Source organism: Archocentrus centrarchus (genome assembly GCF_007364275.1).
Source record: "Archocentrus centrarchus isolate MPI-CPG fArcCen1 chromosome 18 unlocalized genomic scaffold, fArcCen1 scaffold_23_ctg1, whole genome shotgun sequence".
Classification (NCBI taxonomy): domain Eukaryota; kingdom Metazoa; phylum Chordata; class Actinopteri; order Cichliformes; family Cichlidae; genus Archocentrus; species Archocentrus centrarchus.
In genome coordinates this window covers 5,510,177-5,530,566 of record NW_022060145.1, presented here as the reverse complement: position 1 = coordinate 5,530,566, position 20,390 = coordinate 5,510,177, and the positions used below count along the sequence as shown (strand labels likewise).

General features: G+C 40.7%; 1 protein-coding gene across 6 annotated transcripts in view; it reads left to right on the top strand.

Annotated features, from left to right (window-relative positions):
- Positions 1 to 20,390, top strand: part of LOC115775057 (serine/threonine-protein phosphatase 2B catalytic subunit alpha isoform) — a 77,870-nt gene that overhangs the window by 33,880 nt on the left and 23,600 nt on the right. For all 6 annotated transcript variants that reach the window (XM_030722500.1, XM_030722504.1, XM_030722501.1 and 3 more), the window contains exons 3-8: positions 6,819 to 6,943; positions 7,492 to 7,603; positions 7,998 to 8,143; positions 8,854 to 8,993; positions 12,772 to 12,849; positions 13,788 to 13,882. In XM_030722500.1, coding sequence (XP_030578360.1) covers positions 6,819 to 6,943; positions 7,492 to 7,603; positions 7,998 to 8,143; positions 8,854 to 8,993; positions 12,772 to 12,849; positions 13,788 to 13,882 — 696 coding nt within the window. The remainder of the gene's footprint in view (positions 1 to 6,818; positions 6,944 to 7,491; positions 7,604 to 7,997; positions 8,144 to 8,853; positions 8,994 to 12,771; positions 12,850 to 13,787; positions 13,883 to 20,390) is intronic.

Sequence of the window (20,390 nt, the reverse complement as noted above, 5' to 3'; positions counted from 1 at the left end):
TTTTTTGCAATGTAAAAAGTGCATTAGCACCTAATGTACATGCTAAATGCTTGGTTTTAGTCAAACCTGATATGCTTAATATGCATGAATAAATAATATGACCATCCATATCAGGATTTCCCACCTGTGGTTCAAAGCTTGTTTATACTGTAATTGGCAGGCAGTCAGAAGAAAGTTGGTTTAAAGTGAGGAGAAGCTAAAATGACTTATTTTACACGATGGATGAACTGAGGTGCTGCACCAAGGCCCACTATAAGATAACAAAGGATTATTTTGATTTGTTATTCATGGAAAGCTACTCTAGCAGGGCCCAAGAATAAAAGTATTGAGATGGAAAAGAGAATGAGAATCGCAGGTTCCCTTTATTGTCCCTTTTATTGAGCATAAGACAAATGTGTTTAACTCTAATTACAATCATCTGGGCATTTAAATCACAAATCAAAGAAAACAAAATGTTTTGAATTGTAGGTTTAGTCGGATTAAATAACTTTTAACACTGATTTAAGCAGAATACACTTTGGTCAGGATGAATCAATAAATTCTGTGTTGGTGTAAAAAAAAAAAAAAAAAAATATATATATATATATATATATATATATATATATATATATATATATATATATATATATATATATATAAAAGGGAGAAATGAGAAAAGAAAATAGGCTTTTGTGGTGAACATTACAAGTGCTGCATGTTACCAGATGTCTGATAGATAAGATATACTTTATGTATCCCAAAGTTTGGGAATTCTTAAAAGTTGGGCTCAGGTGGGAACTTGGTGAGCTTAAAGCTCCAACAGATTGTGGTGAAGTATTTTTCCCCAAGAAAATCCAGTAAACATTAGTGACAATAAATACACTTTATACAACTTGCATTAAAGCTCTCTTTGAGTCATTTTTGTTTCATTAAATCAATTTTGCTGCAACTTGACGACAGTTGAAACCAGACCAGCGCTCCTCTGGAGGAGACTTAGCTTGATTGCGAGAGAGAGTGAGGATACTCTTAGAACTGGAACCATTACTGCAAGGCTCCTTTTTAAGTTAGCCCCTGCTGTGGATTTAAACAGTTACTCAGTGTGGGTTTAATAAAAGACAAATGGTACAGTAGAAGTTTACGATACAGTCACGCAGAGCTGATTCTCAGAGCTGTCTCACGAGGCTCGTAACCTGCGATAATTGCTCTCCAACGCTGTCGTCCAGCTTCCACTAATTGGGTATCTCTGTGAAAGACTTTTTCACTGACTCTTATTGTATTTCTTGCTCCTAGATACAGTTCATAAAGCAACAGCCTCACAAAAAGAAAGCCTGTGTCCTTTTTAAATTAGATTTAAATCTATTCACCCTGCGGTAAATTACTTAATTAGCCGATTACTTCAAGAATAGATGAATTGAGGTGCGTTGGCATTGGACACAGATGCCATGCTTTATTATCACAGTTACTGTGATAGTGTTCAGTGGATACTGGTAATTGCTATCTTTGTGTTATTTGTTTATTACAGGCCTCAGGTGAAAAAACTTTTGTAACATGCTCACTGAACTGGAAAGGCTTTAAATAAGAAAAGCAAAAACTTTCTGTTAGCGTTAATTGCTGTTTTGAATATTAGCTGTGTAAATTTCATTTACTCTGTATTTGTTGAATCTTGTGGCCCTAATGACACGTTTTTCATGAACATGCCCATTAATATATAAGGCACTATTTGTTAGGTGTTACCATATAAAAGACACACATAGCGACATCAACCATTGGTTTGTGAACTGCATATATTGAAACCACCAGTTTAGCTTTATGGCCATTTCAATGAAGTAACTATATTTAAATGGGAGGGACAGGTGTTAGGTTATCAGCTTACGCTTGTTAGCTTGGTGAGCATGTGCATCTATAAATTGTACGTGTGCATCAGATAAACACTAAAACTTGCTAATTAGTGCTAATTAACAGACTAATAAAATACCAGAATAGAATTTCACTCACTAAAAGTGAAACACACAAAGTCCTTGGATTGTCTGTACCACACAGTAAGCCATATTATTTATTAGATAGTGTCCTTACAAGTGTTCCAGAAAGCACCGCTAATATAAGCACGATAAATTGGCCCAGTTAAGTGATTTGATTTGATTGCACAGCTGGGTATAGCTGCCTGTGTCAGGACACTGAGAGTCAAAGTGGCCATGCTTTTGATTTCAAGCCTTAACAAAATCTAAACTGGTGAGATATAAGACAAAAACATATTAACTATGATTGTGTTTCTTGTATCAGGCTGTAAACAGGCTTATTTTTGTTGGTCATTTTAACATGGGAGTCTGCAGGGATTGACTTGCAGGTGACCATATACAGTATAAAACACTGAGGTGGCTTCCAGGTCAGAAAAATGAAGCCAATGCAGAAATACCTTAAACCTGCGTTCTGTCTGAAGGCCACCAGATGGCGATAGCTGTGGTTGCAAAAAGACTTCTGGTATTAGAGATGACTATGAGGAAGCATCTATCTTGACCTCAAACACTTTCCTAATGAGTTTATGTTCTTGAGGCCCTTTCACATAGAAAGCAGCATGTGCTACGCTTACCGCTAGGTTGAGCGAACTGCCCAAAATTTGCATTGTGATGGCTGCTGTGCTCTGCCTTTTCCTCAACGCAGCGCGAAACTGTTATTGCGCAGCACAAGCCATTGAAGTGAATGTGTTTCAGAGCACAGTGGTACCACTGTTGCATTCTATCCGAAAAGTCCTTCAGTAAACCATTTTGGGTCACATTAAGGAGTGTTTTCCGTGGTATGTTCATTGGCTAACTACTTGTGATTGACAAGTCGTTAACCATTAATGAGTAAGTGGCTGCACTGTCAGACCCGGCCTTCTTCATCACATCTGGATGATGGCGACACTGAAAGTGCTCATCTCGGAGCCTCAAAGTGAGGCTTCAGAAACCAATCTTTTATACTGTCTTTGCTTTGGACACAGTTGGCCACTAGAGGAACTGCCGTTGGGACACCATTGGGGTAGTTCTGCTTTGCAGAAGTCCAGGTCACCTAGTTAGTTTCGTGTTTTTTGAGACACCATACTAGTGTAGTGTTATACACAGTGTCTACTACTGACACCAGTATTGTTGTCAGTAGTAGTCAACTTGCAAGATAATTACTGGCATAACACTAATAAATATGAAAAAAAGATGTTTTGCAAAGACATCTGTATTTCATACGTATTATGTTAACGGGGTGGATAAAATCACACTTGTATTGTATTATGAGCCAAAAGTTAAGTTCAGGTTTAACCAACTCTTGAATCAGCTTTTATGAGATCTATAAAATTGACCAGAGTCTTTTCAGCCAGATAATCTGACGTGCACCCAGACAGGCAATGTTGTCTAAGCTGCTAATCTCCTGTTGCCTCTGTTCCTTCTGTATGTCGGGGGGAGTAATAGAGTATTGGATCACATGGGGTGATAAGAAACAAATTCCAGCTGAATCAGTGTGGTGGCTCATTTCTGACACAGATGTCAACCCAGAATCCGTACCTGTCTTTACCTTTTACCTGCTGTGCTGTAAGTATAAAATCTATATGATAGTTTATTAAAGTTATAAGATAATTTTTTTTAAATTTCTTGGACTTACATTGATTACTAATAAAATGTGGCCTGATGTTCATCAAAGCTAAAATTATAGATGAACACAAACCAGGCTAATAACTTACATGCAGAGTAATCATTCACAGCCACTGCTGAAAAACCTTTTTACGATAGCTCGGGCCTGTCAAAACATAGATACGGGACCTCAGCTGTGGCGCGTGGCACTGAAAGGTTAGCGGGTCATGCTTTGGGTTCCATGGCTTGCGAGGTCAGTGTTCCTACTTCAAGGAAAAGGGAAAAAAACACTAGAAATTTCCCAATAAGGAAACCGCAGTTTTCCAAAACTAGAATTCCCATCTTGCTGTTGTATACCTCTACCAGCCAGTCAGGTTGCATTTTATAAGTCTATCTGCCCAGATGCATCAGGAGGGATGTGGTTCTTAAGATTAGACCAAAGTATGGAGTCTCATATCACACTCTCATATCAGCTGTTCCATTTCACAATACCTTTTGAGATGGTGCTTTTTTTTTAATGTTTGTGGGAAGGGCATATATGTAAAGAATGTGCATATCTAACTAAATGCTAATTACCATCATGTCAACACATTGCCTATGCGATAAGTCATGTAGAGCTGTGTTGGTTAAAGCATGCTGGTCTCGTGAACGGGAAACACACCAGAATAATGAAGTGGGTTTTTTTTGTTTTAAGCTGATGATCCAATAATTAAATGATTGTGACATTTGTAAAAAGTTGCCGCCGCCCCCCCCCACCCCCCACCCCCCCCCCACCCAGTTTTTTTCATATTCATCCTACTCCTTTAAAAACCTAACTGTGGGTAAAGTATTAGCCAAACCTGTAATTTGGAGAATAATTACACCGCCTTACATAGGTCACGAAAATTTTGGAGGAATTGAGGAATTGAGTAAGTGGGCATCAAAGATTTGTGTCACCATTTCAGTGTCTGACCACATTTGAACTATAGTCACAATCTCCCCTTCTGTTCCTGAGCTGTGGAGTTGATTAATGGACTGAATAGTTTTAGCAGAACATTAAGATGTCACATTGAAGTTCACCTTTGACCTTTTACATATAAAATCACACTCCTTCTAGGAAGTCTTGCCACTCAGTATCTTGGTAAAATGCCCCCCGGAGGTTATTTCGGGTAGTTATTTATTCCACTACACAACCACTTGGGTCAGTCCAGCAACACCATTGGCTGACTGTGTTTCCCTGTTTGGCTGAAGTAAAGAAGACAATAGCTCAGGAGAGGTGGGTGATTCAGCAGTGTCAATGACCCAAACTGCACAAAAAAGATCCTGGTATTATAACCCAAACTGCAAATCTGTGCCATGTCGACCCTGAAATTGTGATGAACTGAAGCAGGTTGGTAGAGCGGTCTGATGGAGGTTGTTGCAGGAGGTTCTATAAATTACTAAATTAGAGTCCAGCCCTCGCTGTACGTAGTTTCTCTGTGTGTGTTTACTGTGTTGTTACCTTAATCAGACTGCATTTGTCAATAGTTGTGTCTTAGATGAGAATCTGATGCAGAAAACCTGGTAAATCCTCTTTTTTTTTTTCTTTTTTTTTTTTCTTTTTCTTGGAAGTAGCTGAATTGTACTGAAGGCATGTACTTTGTAATTGTCTGTTAATATTTACTAAGACAAGACAGGTTTGTAGTCGCAGTCAACAAGTGGAAAGTTAAAAATGGACACAGCTGAAAGGTTTCCAGTGGTTTCAGTTCAGTGAAATGTTAGTTTATTTGGCAAAAGGTCGCTGTGTTCAAATTAAGTCTCACAAGCCAGCTGAAACACCTCAAGGTTATAAAGAGATTGAAAGAGGATGTGATGGAAAAGCAACGCATGGAAAAGGGACTCTCAGTTCTTGTGATTCTTTTCCATACTGGACAGAGACTTTATGAAGAAAATGCTATGAAGTATAGCAAATGCACTTTAACAAGTTTATCAGGTTTTGATTAAAAATCTATCCTACGTAAAAGCTTGTTTGGACCATTTCCTGTTTGTCTTACTGGGTGTGAATCACAATTTTTCTTTCTTTGTTCTTATTTGCCATAATTTTTATTTGTGTTTTTTTTTTGGAGTAAGCATGGGCTTACTCCATGCTTACTCCAGTATAAATACTGTGTGTTACTAGGCAAGTCATAATCCTTGGGATTCATTTTATTATAATGCTTTCAATCAAACCTGAAAGTTTAACAATATAAAAGTGAGTTTTGTGATCCTCAGGGGAAATATGATTATGCGTGTTAAACTGGGTCTAACAAATTATAAAGAGAGTTTTTTCAAGCTCATGTTTACTCTGAGTTTTTAGAGCATGTGTAACAAATACTGACAGTAAAGAATGACATATTTGGCTTTTCAAGTTGTTTTCGGTATTTTCAATAATAGCTACGAGACTTCTTTCCATGGAGCATGTCGGGTTTTTTTTTTTTAATTATTTGGGAGCAGCTCAGCCTCCAAAATGTGTCCAGAGATCCTTATTTGGGCATTTTTGAGGCTTGCGCTGGCTAACCAAACAGTGCAATGCCTGGAATAAGAAAACATAGGGCCATCAAGAGATGACCAACTTCAGCGCTGTGTACACGCTGTCCATCAGCAGCAGTTACTCTCTTTTCATTTGCCTTAAAACCTCTGAAATGTCTGCCTTCGTGTATTTCTTGACCCAATCTTGACTCATCAGCCTGCAGTGGTCATGTTTCATGAGTCCTTGCCTTTTGGTATTTAACACCTTGTACTTATGGGCGCTCTGGGTAGTTTGTAGTTTGTTTTTTTTTTGTTTTGTTTTTTAAATGTAGTAGGACTGGAGGACAGCACCAACAGACTCAACAAACTGATCTGGAAGGCCAGTAACACTGTGGGTGTGGAGCTCTGACAGCGGTTTCAGAAAGGAGGATGCTGTCCAAGTTACAGTCAATATTGGAAAATCTTTCACACCCTCTCCATCTTGTGCTGGACAGCCACAGGAGCGTGTCCAGCTAAAGAGTCATGCTACCACAATGTACCACAGAACATCACAGGAAATCACTCCTACGTGTGGTCATCAGATCTTATAACTCCTCCTTATGACAGCTGGACTATTTTCACTTCGAACTTCGAATATTTAATTTAACGTTGCACTTTAATCGCCTTTTAGTTTCTTCTTTTTTTTTTTAATATTTATGGTTTAGAGTTTGTGTCTTTTCATATTTTTTAATTGAGCATCTGCGACAAAATCTTTTTTTTTTTGTGCTTTTTTTCCAGTTTGCGGAGACATCCACGGGCAGTTCTTTGACCTGATGAAGCTGTTTGAAGTAGGAGGATCACCAGCATCCACGCGCTACCTTTTCCTGGGGGACTACGTTGACAGAGGGTATTTCAGTATTGAAGTGAGTCTGTATATTTGTTTTTGTCCTCACCAGGGCCTAATCAAGTGTGACACATGCCATGTGCTCGACTGAAGCTGCGTTTATTAATAGCTTTCTCTCAGCATAGATCAAATCAGGCTGCAGATATTGTAGTGGTAATAGGCTTTTGTAATAATTTCAAATGCGGCCTGGAAAGCAAATGTCACAGTGAGGCTTAGAGTTAGATATATAGAGAGAAAAAGATTGAGAGATTTTTAAAATAAAGCAATATACAGATATTTAATCTGGGAGTTTGAAATTTGCTTATGTGCATATGTCCTGAAACATTCTTTTAATAATAAAATATATATATATATATATATATATGGCACACTCCAATATTTTATTGGAGTGCGCTATGAGCCTAAAAAATGTCCTGCATAAATGTTTTATAATAAGCAGACCTGCTTTTATTATACCCACTCTATGAAAGCGACGCAATCTGTCTTGATGGTTTTTGTTTCCAGCCTTAGGAAAGATGACAGTCTAACAGTTTCCTGCTTTTTTTTTTCTGTTCGTCTCTGTTTCAGTGTGTGCTGTATTTGTGGGCCTTAAAGATCCTTTACCCCAAAACACTGTTTTTGCTGCGTGGGAATCACGAATGTCGACATTTAACAGAGTATTTCACATTTAAGCAAGAATGTAAGTAACGCGTCTGCACTTAATGCGTCACCTTTGATATTAGTGAGTTGGTCTCTGAAGCTCTGCACAGAGGAGGAGGAAAATTGAGTTATCCTTTCTGAAAAGCTGTTTATTATGAGTCCAGTTCAGCCGCTGACCTCAAACGTTCACTTAGAAGTCCACTCTGGCCTGTTACAGGATTCAGTCTTGATATTTATACATGTCAGAACTATTTCTGTTGGACTCAAGACGGGATAGTGGGAAAAAAAACCCCAACGCAACCCAACAAAAGGGAAGTTTTTGGAACTACGGAGAGCCTTTCCGTCCGAGTCTAATGCACTTCCCTGATGTATGAGAGCGCCGTTGTTTGACTTGGCATATTCTGTTCTCCCTCCCCCTTTTCTTCCCATGACAGGTAGAATTAAGTATTCAGAGAGGGTGTATGACGCATGTATGGACGCCTTTGACTGCCTTCCCCTGGCTGCACTTATGAACCAGCAGTTCCTGTGTGTACACGGAGGACTATCTCCAGAAATCACAAATCTTGATGACATCAGGAAAGTATGTGTCTTGATTTGCTTTCATTTTCTCCCCTTTTCTCTCTGCTTCATGTATTTTCCCCATTCAGTCAGGTTAATGAGTAAAATAGCGGTGTTTTTTTTTGTTTTTTTTAGCATGACACGCTGTGATAATAACATTGCTTGCAGTGAGTGAAGTTATGCTTCCAGATCTGTCTGCAGACTTGGACGCGGGAGGATTGTATGCAGCAGTCTGGTCCTACCTCTGATTAAAAAATGTTGAAGAGTCAGATCCAGCTTTCAGACTAATTCAATAATTCCAAATGGATTTTGTGGCTGCAATCAGAGGGCATGCATAATAGAATTTTCTCTATTGAAGTGTCCATCATGCTACCCATCCAGTAATCCACAAGCTTTTGTTGGAGAAAGAGCTATCCTTGCCTGAAAGCAAAGCCATTTATGCTCAGTGCTTGAAAAGAATGGCTGCCAGTTTTTGCAAGTTTTTTTTTTTTTCCTTCTCCCAGGCCTTCCCTAAAAGATGAGTGCTGTCTTTTGACACGTCATCCATATTGTATTACCTTGAATACCATTTAAAATCCCCTCTTCAGACATGTTACTTAATTATGATCGCCGCTACAGTCGCCAGGTCGGCTTTCGCAGATGAAGCGGTTTCTCTGCAGCGGTGTGAAGACTCCGTGTTTCACATCTGCTCGGACACACTGACAAGGAGTCCTGACTTCTTCCCTTCCACAGCTAGACAGATTCAAAGAGCCTCCGGCATACGGTCCAATGTGCGATCTGCTGTGGTCCGACCCCCTGGAGGATTTTGGGAATGAGAAGAGCCAGGAGCACTTCACACACAACACAGTGCGAGGCTGCTCCTATTTCTACAGGTGAGTTTGTTCTGTCTTAAACTACAGTAATGTGATGTATTTATTTATTTATTTAAACTGTCGGGATTCCAAGTAACTGTCAGAAGGAAAGCTGTTTTAGTTTACAGAGTTAAATTCCATGTGCAAGCCAACATTGTTTTATGTTAGGAAACTGGAATTGAAAGCAAGATCTTGTTCTCGGTGTTTCAGGAGGATTTGGTGCTCTGATTGTGCTTAGGAAAACTAAAAAATCTGATTATTTTTTTACTTTATGTGGGAGTCTAGTTTCTGTAGTTTTGTTTAGTTTTTTTTTTTAAAAAACCCAAAATATTTGAACTTGAAGGAGGATAATCATCAGAAAGCCATCGTGAAACTCCACTGCTCTGTTCTCGTCTCATAACGTCCGTGCGTCTGCAGCGTCTCAGCTGTGAGGCGGTTGTTGGACCGTGCCGTGCGATTGAGGAATCTCAAAGACTCCTCCTCAGACTGTGTGTGTGTGTGTGTGTGTGTGTGTGTGTGTGTGTGTGTGTGTGTGTGTGTGTGTGTGTGTGTGTGTGTGTGTGTGTGTGTGTGTGTGTGTGTGTGAATGTAACGCACATTACCTTCAATTGAGCCGAGTAACTAAACAAACAGAGGAAATGCTTGGAGCAAGCAGCTTGCACTGTCACAAAATGTAATGAACTGGCACATTACCACGAGGCACAGCCCTGTTTCTAAATGCGCTCGGCACTCCCTCCACTCATTATGGCCTGAGTGATGCTTGCTTCACCCTGGCATTCCTCTGGCAGACAGCAGAAGTAGTTAGAGATGTCCTCAGGCTCCTGATAAGCATTTTCTCATTTGATTTTATTTATTTATTTTTTTGATAGCAGGTGTTTTATAACTACTGATTTTAATAGTATTTTAATGTCCATGATGCTGCTGTTGTGGATTTGAGAGCATATTTTACCCGATTGTCTCTTTAGCTTAGTTTATATGAACCACAATATTGCAGATCCACAAGTGGTTCTGTGTTCCTCACTCATGTTGTCATTTAACTGACCCGAGATGCGAGCTATGCGGCCTTTTCACCTCACTGATGGATTTGATCGTCACATGTTTGTGTTCATCATCAGCATCCCAGATAACCTTCTGCCGTCTGGTCAGAATTCCTCCGGAGTCTTGCTTTCATCGTTGTCCCCCCCACTCCATCTGCCCATTAGGATGGCCATTAATTGGCATCACACTGGGTTTTGGGATTTATGAGATGGGTTTAGCCAGACAGAAAGCGAGCCACCTCAACACCCCTCCCCATAAAAAAAAAAAAAACAAAAACAAAAAAAAACATTGGCTTCTTTGCTGCTTCTGTCTTGCCACAGGCACGCTCGTAACACTTTTACAAACGTTATTCAGGCATGAAATTGCACGTTTTGAAATATGGCTGCTTTTTACAGACGCCTCCACTCAGTGGTGCGTATGCATCCGCCTAAAGTGAATGAGTAAAAGATGCATATATAGCACATGATGAAGTAATTTCTTGTACATCTCTTAATATCCACAGAGCTCATTAACATCTGTGCCCTGTTGTTGGGCAGATGGGAGACGGTCTAATCTCAGAACGCAAACTGCCAAAAGACAAATTAGGCCAAAATGTATCCTGACTACCAAACAGCAGCATATGGCACGCATCTACATCTGCTGCAGGAAATCAAGTGAAAAATAAAACATTTATTTCTAATTTCTTGTCCCCCTGTAAAGAGAAACAAACTCCTTGCATTTTTAATTCCTTCTTGGCATCTGCTCGCTCCTTTCACTTGACTCCCAGCAGAATGAATGGATTGTTATGTCTACACGCACCAGGATTGTCGATTAAATTTCTCCTAACGCCTTCGCTTTTAATAATTAATCTCTGCACCAAGTGTGGAGTAATATATCCAAAAACAACCAATCAGATTAATATTTGCTTATATAAATGTACTTAATGAGCATGTCTCAAAAGGACTCTACAGTAGGAAATGCAAAAATGCTTTTCTAGGGATCGCACTTGAACAGAGCTCCACACGGCTTATCAGAGGCGTCATGAAACCTCAGCGGTGCTTCGTGTTGATTACAGAGAAGTCTAAAAAGCTATTTTAAAATCAGCAGGTTTCGTCGTGCGGCAGTTGCTGAGAAAAATGTCTCGTTTGGTTTTGATTGCAGCGTGTGGGTGGTGTTCATTGTCAAGCAGAGGTGTTGAGCTAGGATCTACAGGACGTAGTTTAAAAGCCAACCTGTATTTTATTCAAGAACTTGGTATTATTTCATTGAAACACAAAGATTTGAGTGTTCAGGGGTGTTCGTGGATTCTGGGTGCACTCTTCTGGTTTTTGTTTTTTTTTTCTTTACATAACTGGGTTGAATAAAAACGGGCAAAAACTAACTGGGATGTAGAGACAGGCTCAGAGAGTCAGGGGTTCTGAGCAGACTGACAAACATTTGGAAGTGACTCTTTTTTTACGCATTTAACCCATCCTAAGGAGTAGGAGAAGTGGGCAGGTGTTGTGCGGCGCCTTGCGACCAGCTGCAGCTGTAAGACTTGGTCAAGGGCACAATAACAGGAGAATCATCGTAGTTTTTGATAGCAGGGGGAAGCCGGAGCTCTTAGCACAGGGAGATCACACAAACGCCACAGGAAAGGGCCCCGTCCTTTTAACGCCACAAATGATATCCGGAATGCTCTCGTTTAATACGTCTCTCTGGCTCACACAAGGCTGTAAAGTGCCTTGAAATTTTATGTGCATCATGGCCAGGGAGGGGTGAGGGAGGAACCTCTTGAATTTCGCCCCTAATATCGTTGAAGAAATCCTCCCACATTCAAGTGTTTCACATATTAGGCGTCGGTGTCACTCATTTATTGTTCGTTGTCACTCACTTTGTTCATTTCAAAGAATCCCAAGATTCACAAACCCTGGCATCTGCTGGGGTTTTATTTCATATTTTTATTTGTTGTTTCTGGTGTGTGTGTGTGTGTGTGTGTGTGTGTGTGTGTGTGTGTGTGTGTGTGTGTGTGTGTGTGTGTGTGTGTGTGTGTGTGTGTGTGTGTGTGTGTGTGTGGTTGAAGCTCCTCTCAGATGTTTGACGGTAAGGCCGTTTTAGAGAACACTTATAATGAGATCAGGGTTTTGGGGGTTTTTTTCCAGTTGTTTTTCTTTTCTTTGCTCAAAATAATTTCTTTTTTAAAGGATAACCAGTGGAAGCTGGTGCTGGAGGGACAGAAAACTGCTGAGGAGATCTCTGAAGCCTCATTGTACTGTAGTATGTTGGCAGTGAGGTTTTTGGTCATGCTGCTCACAAGCAGAAAAGATCAGCTTGGGCGTGAAACAGCATCTAACAATAACCCACTTTTATTCCTGAAAGTAGTCTGCTGTGTATCAGCCCATACTTGACGTTTCATTCTAAAATAAAAGGATCGCGCTCCTCTTACATTCTGAAATCTTGCTTGATAATTAAGTGTATTATTAGTGGTTAGTATTTGAACTATGAGTTACCATACTTTTGCTCAGAACAGTGCTGGCGTTTTAGAAATGAAAGGGCCTGCTTAAAGTTTCAGATGAATTTGAAAACCTTTAAAGGTAATCTTTTGAAATGATGTATTTGTATTCAATGTGCAGTTGGTTTTAGAGCAAATTTAGCTCGAACTTGGTGTTGCTTTGCCACTGTTTCTCTGAGCACAATCAATAACACCCATGACTTATTTAGTTATTTCTATTGATTGTCCTTTCTTGGTTTTTCTGTGATTTTTCTTGGTGTTATTAAACTAAATACCTCTTTTATTCAACAGCTACCCTGCAGTCTGTGACTTTCTACAACACAATAACTTATTATCTATCATCCGGGCCCACGAAGCACAGGATGCTGGGTGAGTGCTGTGGTATTTTGTCTTTTCCCCATTCCACTGTCACGCAGCAGAGTGATTCAGACTAGGGTATTAAATGAAAAGCCTCCCTGGTACCTAGGGGTTTGATCCGGTCTGTCTGGAGAGCAAGTTCAGTGCAGTCTGATCTTTGAGCGGAGCCATGTTAATCCAAGAAATGAAAATGAGTTGGCCAGATGTGATGCGACAATAATGATTCATGCAGCTCTTGGTGTGGTTTAAAAAGTTTGAACTGTTGTTTACTTCACATCCAGACATATACAGCGCTTTACAACTTTAACTACCCAACGATTTTTTTTTTTTTTTTTTTTTTTTTTGCCACAACAGGATTTCTACAAAAAGAGCTGGAAAGCCTCTTTGAAAAGTTTTTTTTTTTTTTTTTTAAACTGGCAGGCAGGTGGGTGGATGTGTCAAGCCGATCTTCCTCTGAGCGAGGTTAAGACAGTGGGAGGCACAGCCGCAAAGTTGTTTATCATTGCACTCCCACAGGATGGTCACATGGGACACCCTGCCCCTCAGCTGAGATAGCCGCCCCAAGACATCTCAGACCACACATCATTAACCTAATGGTTTCCATTTAGGTGTAATTTGCAATATGCAGTGTTTATGCATATATATATATTTTTTTTAATGTCTGGAGTCTATGGTCTAGCAAATAACTTGTCTAAGTTAGAACCTGAAGCTTTAGTTCACTCTAAATATAAATATGTAGCATTCACCATCATCAGTAGCTACTAGTTGCATCAGACTATGCAAAACTCAGGACTTCAACACAGGGATTTACCCTCCTGAGGCAAAGCCACAGTAAAGTATTAGGCCATAAAAACTATCACTGCTAATCAAATCTCAAGAGTTATGCAGCTGAGTAATCTGTGAATGAACAGCTGAAATGTTAACTGATGTTTCTCATTGAAACTTAACAGATACCGCATGTACAGAAAGAGTCAGACCACTGGCTTCCCGTCGCTTATCACCATCTTCTCAGCACCGAATTATCTAGACGTCTACAACAACAAAGGTAAGAACAAGGAATCTGTCATCAGTCTTTTGTAGCTCGAATACCAGATTGTCATTTTATGTCTTGCCTAAGGCAATATGTAACATTGACTGTGAAGGTGATCCAGGTTGAAAAGTTGTTGGTGTCAGATTGAATGACAGCAATGAGACACCCCCGAATCCTTTTGTTAGGGTATAATAAAATCCCTGCAGGAAGATTGTAGATGTAATTAATAACAATATGATCTTTTTGGGGGTGGGCGCGTGGGTTGGGGGGTTTGTACTAGAAATGTTCTACAGTGATTGTTCAATTTGGAAATTATAGTGCCTGTTAGAGTTAAAAAAAAAAACAAAGCAATATAAAGCACTGTATACTTTAGGGTGGGCCTACCTTGTGATTCAAAAGTCACCACCTAATGAATCTGGAGTGTCCTTAGCTTCTCAGTCACGTAGGCCACTCTCACTTAATAAGAACACACGTCAAAAGAAGCTTACATTTCATATAAAACTGTTCTTTATAAAGTATCTTGGATTGCTGGTATAAAGCACCTGTTTGTGTTTGGCGCTTTAAAAGGTGCTGGCTTTGTAATATTTATGTGCAGCTCGAGTCAGTAGTACCCAAAAGTTGGTTCACACTGTTTTTTCAGTGTTCAGAAAAGTGCAACACTGATTTTTACTCGGGTAGATTTCGGGGAGGGAGCTGGTGTGAAATGAGGTGGCCTGGTGCCGCATCACTTGGCACCTAGTGACGCCCTATGCTGCGCTGCAGTGCCCGCGCGCCGAGATAGGCTTGCCTTTGTGCTGTGAGTCAGCACTTTTCCCTCAGAGAACAGACAGTATCTGCTTTAACTGTGCGGACACGTTTGGAGCGGTGACACCGGTGGGCAAAAAAAAAAAAAAAAAAGCCACGGGAAATGGAAATGGGAAGGAAAGAGTGGTGGTGCTAGTTCACGCTGTTTTGCAATTCCTCTTTTTTGATGAAATGCCACATTACCGCGGTGCATATTCCACACCGGACTGAGGGCTGTCCTGTTTGTGCTATCTGACATGATTCTGTATTTGTTTACTTTTTCAGAGCATGCCTCCTTCCCTGCACAATAAAGATGGGGAAGAAGCAGTGCAACAATACGCCTTTGTTTATTATTAGAAACCTATTTGCTCCATGCCAACTAATCTTCCTATGGCTCACAGTCAACACAGCACAATACAAACAAACAAAGTGATGTCAGGCGCATGTTTTTTTTAAGTCCTGGCAACCGATTGCTTGGAAAATCATTTAGTCCTCAGCGCTCGTAACGGAACAGTCAAAATATCTATTATTTTTTCCAATTTTGTCTGAACTCTCCTTTTAGATGTAAATGGCGGACCTTCAGCTGATTAAAATACCACCCAGGGCACGAGTGGTTATCAGAAAGAAAAGACTGCTTTGTGTTGTTTAGGCACACAAATACATCTTCCCCAGCATGAGTACATGCTTCTCTTTTTTTAAATTTCTGTCAACAGTTACTGTCTGTTGAAAAAGAAAGAACACTTTTCACTTTGACTACATTTATTTTCTCAATGTAGCTACAAGCAGTAATGAAAGCAGCCACGCAGTTCAGTAGAGCACAGTTGCAATGGAAATTTGATCTAATCATGTTAAAAGCTGAGCTGTAAGCACTGTTAATATAAAAAATATTAATAAAATAAAAATGCTTTTGCTCGTTGCAGCAAATTACCAGACATAAGAATGACTTATTGATATTAGGCAGAATGCCTTTTTGCTTATTGAGGAGCACCCTCACAGTATGTGTGTTCATTTTATTTAGTTTTTTTTTATTCATTTATCTTCTCCGTGTGGCAGGGTTGGTTTGGATTGAAGAAAGCATTGCTGTGAAATGGCCTTGCTGCATTTGCATTAAATTTAAAAAATCTATACAATAACTTTTGAGAGGCTTGGACATCGTTTTCGTGAAGAGTTTCCAGAAACAAAAAGTGGCCCGTCAAAGTCTTTCAGTCCTCACTGGCCGTAAAAAAAAAAAAAAAAACAAATCAATGAAAGTTGGTGTCATAAGATGAAAACTGTCCCTAAGCTGTTATTTGAAGTCTGTGCATAAACACTCCTCTAACCTCCGCCTGTTGGTGGCGCTAGATGCAGCTGGATTAGACGGACAGTTCCAAATCACTGTCAAGATTTTTTCCAACTTTACAAATATGAGTGGGGAAAGGGAGCAGATCCCAAAGGCAGAAAAAAAATAGATTTCATATTAACACTTCAGCATCAACATTACCATTTCAACAAATGACTTAGTTTCTATTCACTTGGTGTTTTTTTTTTCTTTTTTTTCTTTTTCACCACAGTTACACAATTCCATGAAACAATCCCACATTCCTGTTGATGCTCTTAACGAGAGCTGTGGGTGGGATTCATTGGTAGAAGAAAAGCCCCTGTAATGAATTGCTCTGCTCTTAGCTTCATGCTGGAGCTCCACGCACACTGAGCAATCGCTCTGTGATTGATGGCCAAACGAGTGGGCACATAAATTTTAAAGAGGAGGGAGGAGGCATCAGCAGTTCCCATCAATCCTGTGTTGGGGGGGTGGGGGTGGGGGTGGGGTGGAAGGATTAACCAGTGTTACCGGTCCATGTGGGGGTAAAAAAGAAGAGAAGGATACCTCCTGTCAGCGAAGAGGAGGTGGAAGCTATCTGAGGCAACACAAACAGGCTCCTTTGCCAGAAGTAAACTGAACTTGTAGCCTAGTCAGACCACCGAACACATGAATGAGGATTTAATCCTGTAAAGTCCAGCTTAAGATGCCACACCAGCCCTCCTTCATCTTTTTTTTTCAGTGATTGCCAGGCATTGACCAGCTGTCCATCACCGATCTGACCCCTTCAACCTTTCAGTAAAATAAAAAAAAAAAAAGTGACACGCACACTTGTGAGATGGCAGGGAGACTGTGTGAAATGAAAACTCAGCAGCAGTGATTTAGCAGTTTTCACTGTTTGATCTCTCACGGTTTGGCTCCGGAAGCGACTGCAGTGGGGAGGGAGAGAGAGAGAGAGAGAGAAGCAGAGATGGAGTAGGGTAGAGGAAGTGGGTGTAGTTGGCAGTTGTACACTTTGGAGATTGCTTGCGGTTTTGTATTAAGGGAGTGCTTTGTGCTGCATCATTATTGACTGGTCGAGAAAATCAGCGACTCAGTCCTAATGGTTATGCTTCTTAGACTGAATAAAGGCTAAATGACAGCGGTGGTGCCCGAGCTGTTCAAGGGAAACTTTTACCTCACCCCTGGGACAGCGAAACATTGGTCTTGCTCCAGTTAAACCTTATATGATTGTTTCCTCTCTTGTGGTGTTGTTTGATGATGAGGTGGAAACAGGAATGGATTGATGGAGCACAAACTTAAAAGAATAATTTAAAAACACAGAGAGGGGGAGAGAGAGGAAGCACTGCTGCCAAATGAAAAGAGCCAGACATCAGTTTGGTTTACTCAAAGGTCATACTCGACAGGGGTCACTTTTTTTTTTATTTTTACCATTTCCTTCCTCCAGGAGTGGTATGAAGGGTTTCCAGCCTTGAATAAAGTAGTGGTAAGAGTGCCCAATGTACTTATTGATTTGAAACTGGCTATCCGTTTTACCAAGAAAGGCCGTGAGTTACAGGTTAAAAGTTTCATTTAAGAGTCATTAACTGTACTTTGAATTAACTTTTTTTTTTTTTTTTTTTAAAAACAGAAATATTTGAAATCAAAAAGTACCCCTTTGTCATCACCTTGAATTTAGTTACATAAAATGCTAACTGAAAAGTAGGACAGCGAGTGGCAACATCGCAGGCTCCCCTGCACTAAAAGCATTGTGGTGCTTGCCTCTGCTTTTGAGTCCTGGCCGATGTGTTGTAAGGCAGTTCTGTTCGTGCACAGATTAGAGGCAGTAAAGTGCAGCAGGTCCAGTAGGTTGCTGTAAATGAGGCGCAGTTTTAGTTTGCAGTTTAGTTTATTAAAGATAAACGAACTCCAAATCATTTGCTAATTCTTCAGGTGGACGTGACCAGCATAGACCTGTTACACAGCAGTCACTTTGACGTGAAATGGTAGGCGAGCATTGCCGAGGACATTGTGATTAGTAACAGCTGTCTCATGTCTAAATGACTGCTTTGAAATCTGTTCAGTGCCTGCGATCCATGCGTGTGGCGTCAGCTTCTAAATGCCCGGCGTGGAATCCTAACCCGGTGCAACTTTATACAAGAGGCATTAGAGACAAATATGTAGTCAGCACCAAGTGTCGGAAGGACAGTGGGAATCTCCCCCTGGTCTCAAAGCAGATTTAACAGTCTTCGTTGCCGGGGAAACCGGCCAGAGGCACTCCCTTATGAATAATTAATGAGCGGGCGTCTCCTCGCAATATGTGTTACCATTGCAGCAGTCTTGCCCTCAGCTGCTCTGTTATCCACCGTCAGAGCAGCAGAGCCCTCTAGTGGCTGTCACGCAGTATGATCTCGCAGTGGACACAACTCTCAGCTGGTACGTGCAAGTGAAGCGGCTTCCTACTGTATGAAAAAGCTGCTTATAGTTGTGTAATTTATAGTGATAGGCAAACAAAGTGCTGCTGATGTCACCTTCATGTGCAGATGAGGGTGCAGACTTATATATTTGTCTCTAATGCCTTTTGTATTTGGGGGGAGAAGGGAAGGGAAAAAAAAAAGGAGGCAGAGTGAGCCCTGAACTGCTTGCACCCTCAACAAGCGTGTTTGTTTTGTACGAGGGAGGTTGCCGGGTGTCTCTGCTCCTTTAAAGGGAATCTGATTTGAAGGAGCGACAACAGGGGAGCTGACCTTCTCCCCCGCTCTGCCTTTTTCCCTCTGGGCTTCCATGGCTGCATTCAATCAAGTGCCTCAACGATGTTTATGCAGTATGTGATGTTTATGCAACGGCTGCCCACGTGTGCGATTGCTTTCATGCACGCCAACGCACAAGGATAAACACCCACAGCTCCATCGGAGTGGAGCATGCCGGCGAAAAGCAGGGCTGTTCTTATTGGAGCGGGTAGTAGTGTTTGGCTGATATTGATAATAATGTCACATTAATTATACGAGTATGTGGATGTTCCCCTGCAGGAAAGTTTGTGTTGTGTTCATTTGTGCAGCCTGGGACTTATGGGTGTTTAAGCATTACTCGGGCACCACTTTCAGTGCATACTGCACTGTGAGCATACACACACACAGGCGCTATGCTCAATTTCTGCCAAGCAGAATGATTTCTGACCTGAATTGCGATGTGCCTCAGGTTAAAGCTGCTTGGATGCCGGGTTTGATGACTTGCTATTCTTGAATCTGAGAGGGGCCGACGCAGGAAAGTCCCCCATGGTGACCCTGCCACGGTATCTGCTTTCCTCAGATCTGGGCCACCAGACTGGCCTTGTGTATTAGAGAATCTGAGACTGCTATATACAGCATGGATATATTTATGTTTGGCAGCTCCCGTGTTTTCCTCCACGCCCACGTTAACACAGTCTAATCATAGGCGAGGTCACCTGGGGCATACTGTGGCCAGTGTTTGAGAGGTGGTATCTGTGCGCGCATAGACCACGGTTATAATGAGGCATTCTGTAAAATAAACTGAGAAATATACTGGAAAATGTACTGAATATGGCACAAGCAGAAACATCCTGAGCTTTGAAATGTAGTGACTTTATGTACCACCTCATCATTATTATTTTTAACACTAATCTGGCAAATTCATATGAAATTCCTCATTCTGTGCCAGCTCTATAGTCTTTTTTTTTGTTTGTTTTGAAAAGCAGCTGCTGGCCCGACACGCAGCTTATTTGTTTAGATGTTTTTGTTCTGCTGCCCTTTCCCCGCCCTCACTGTGAGCACCAGCTTTACCACACCCACTGGAGTCACTCTTAAATTATTAACATAACTGAGTAATTGAAAGCCACGGTGTGTGGATTTTTTCTTTTTATGCAAATGTAGATTTTTGTAAATATTCTCATGGAAGTAGTATTAGCTCATAATAATAATAATAATAATAAAAAATGAACATGTAAACAACATCATATTGATGCAGAGGTAAATTTATAAAGCAGGTCGACTTGTTTTGCTTTCTTTCAAGCATATCGTGCATATTTTAACTGCTCTTAAAATGGAAATCAGTAGGATTAAACAGTTACAGTTTATGGGTTCATATATAAGTCAGATTGCCTGTAAACCAAGAATGCAATAACAGATCGCACTCATGTTCTGCTCTGTCCTTCCCTCCTCAACAGAGATTTTTTTTTCTGCTAACGAATGAAAAGTGCTCAACCTCGTGGAGCCCAAATGCTGAGCCAGGTGTTTCTCAGATTTTATTCATGCAGCTGATCCTTTTAAATGGCAGACGAGTTTCACCAACTGGGGGGGGGGGGGCAATAATCAATGTGCTGAGGAAATGTTCCAGAGGAGGGAAATTGGGGATTGGTTCTTTTCTTTTTCTTTTTTTAGTTTCTCCAAACAGCAGTTACCTTCATTTTAGATGCTCGTACAGTTTGCTAACTTTCATTTACCAAAA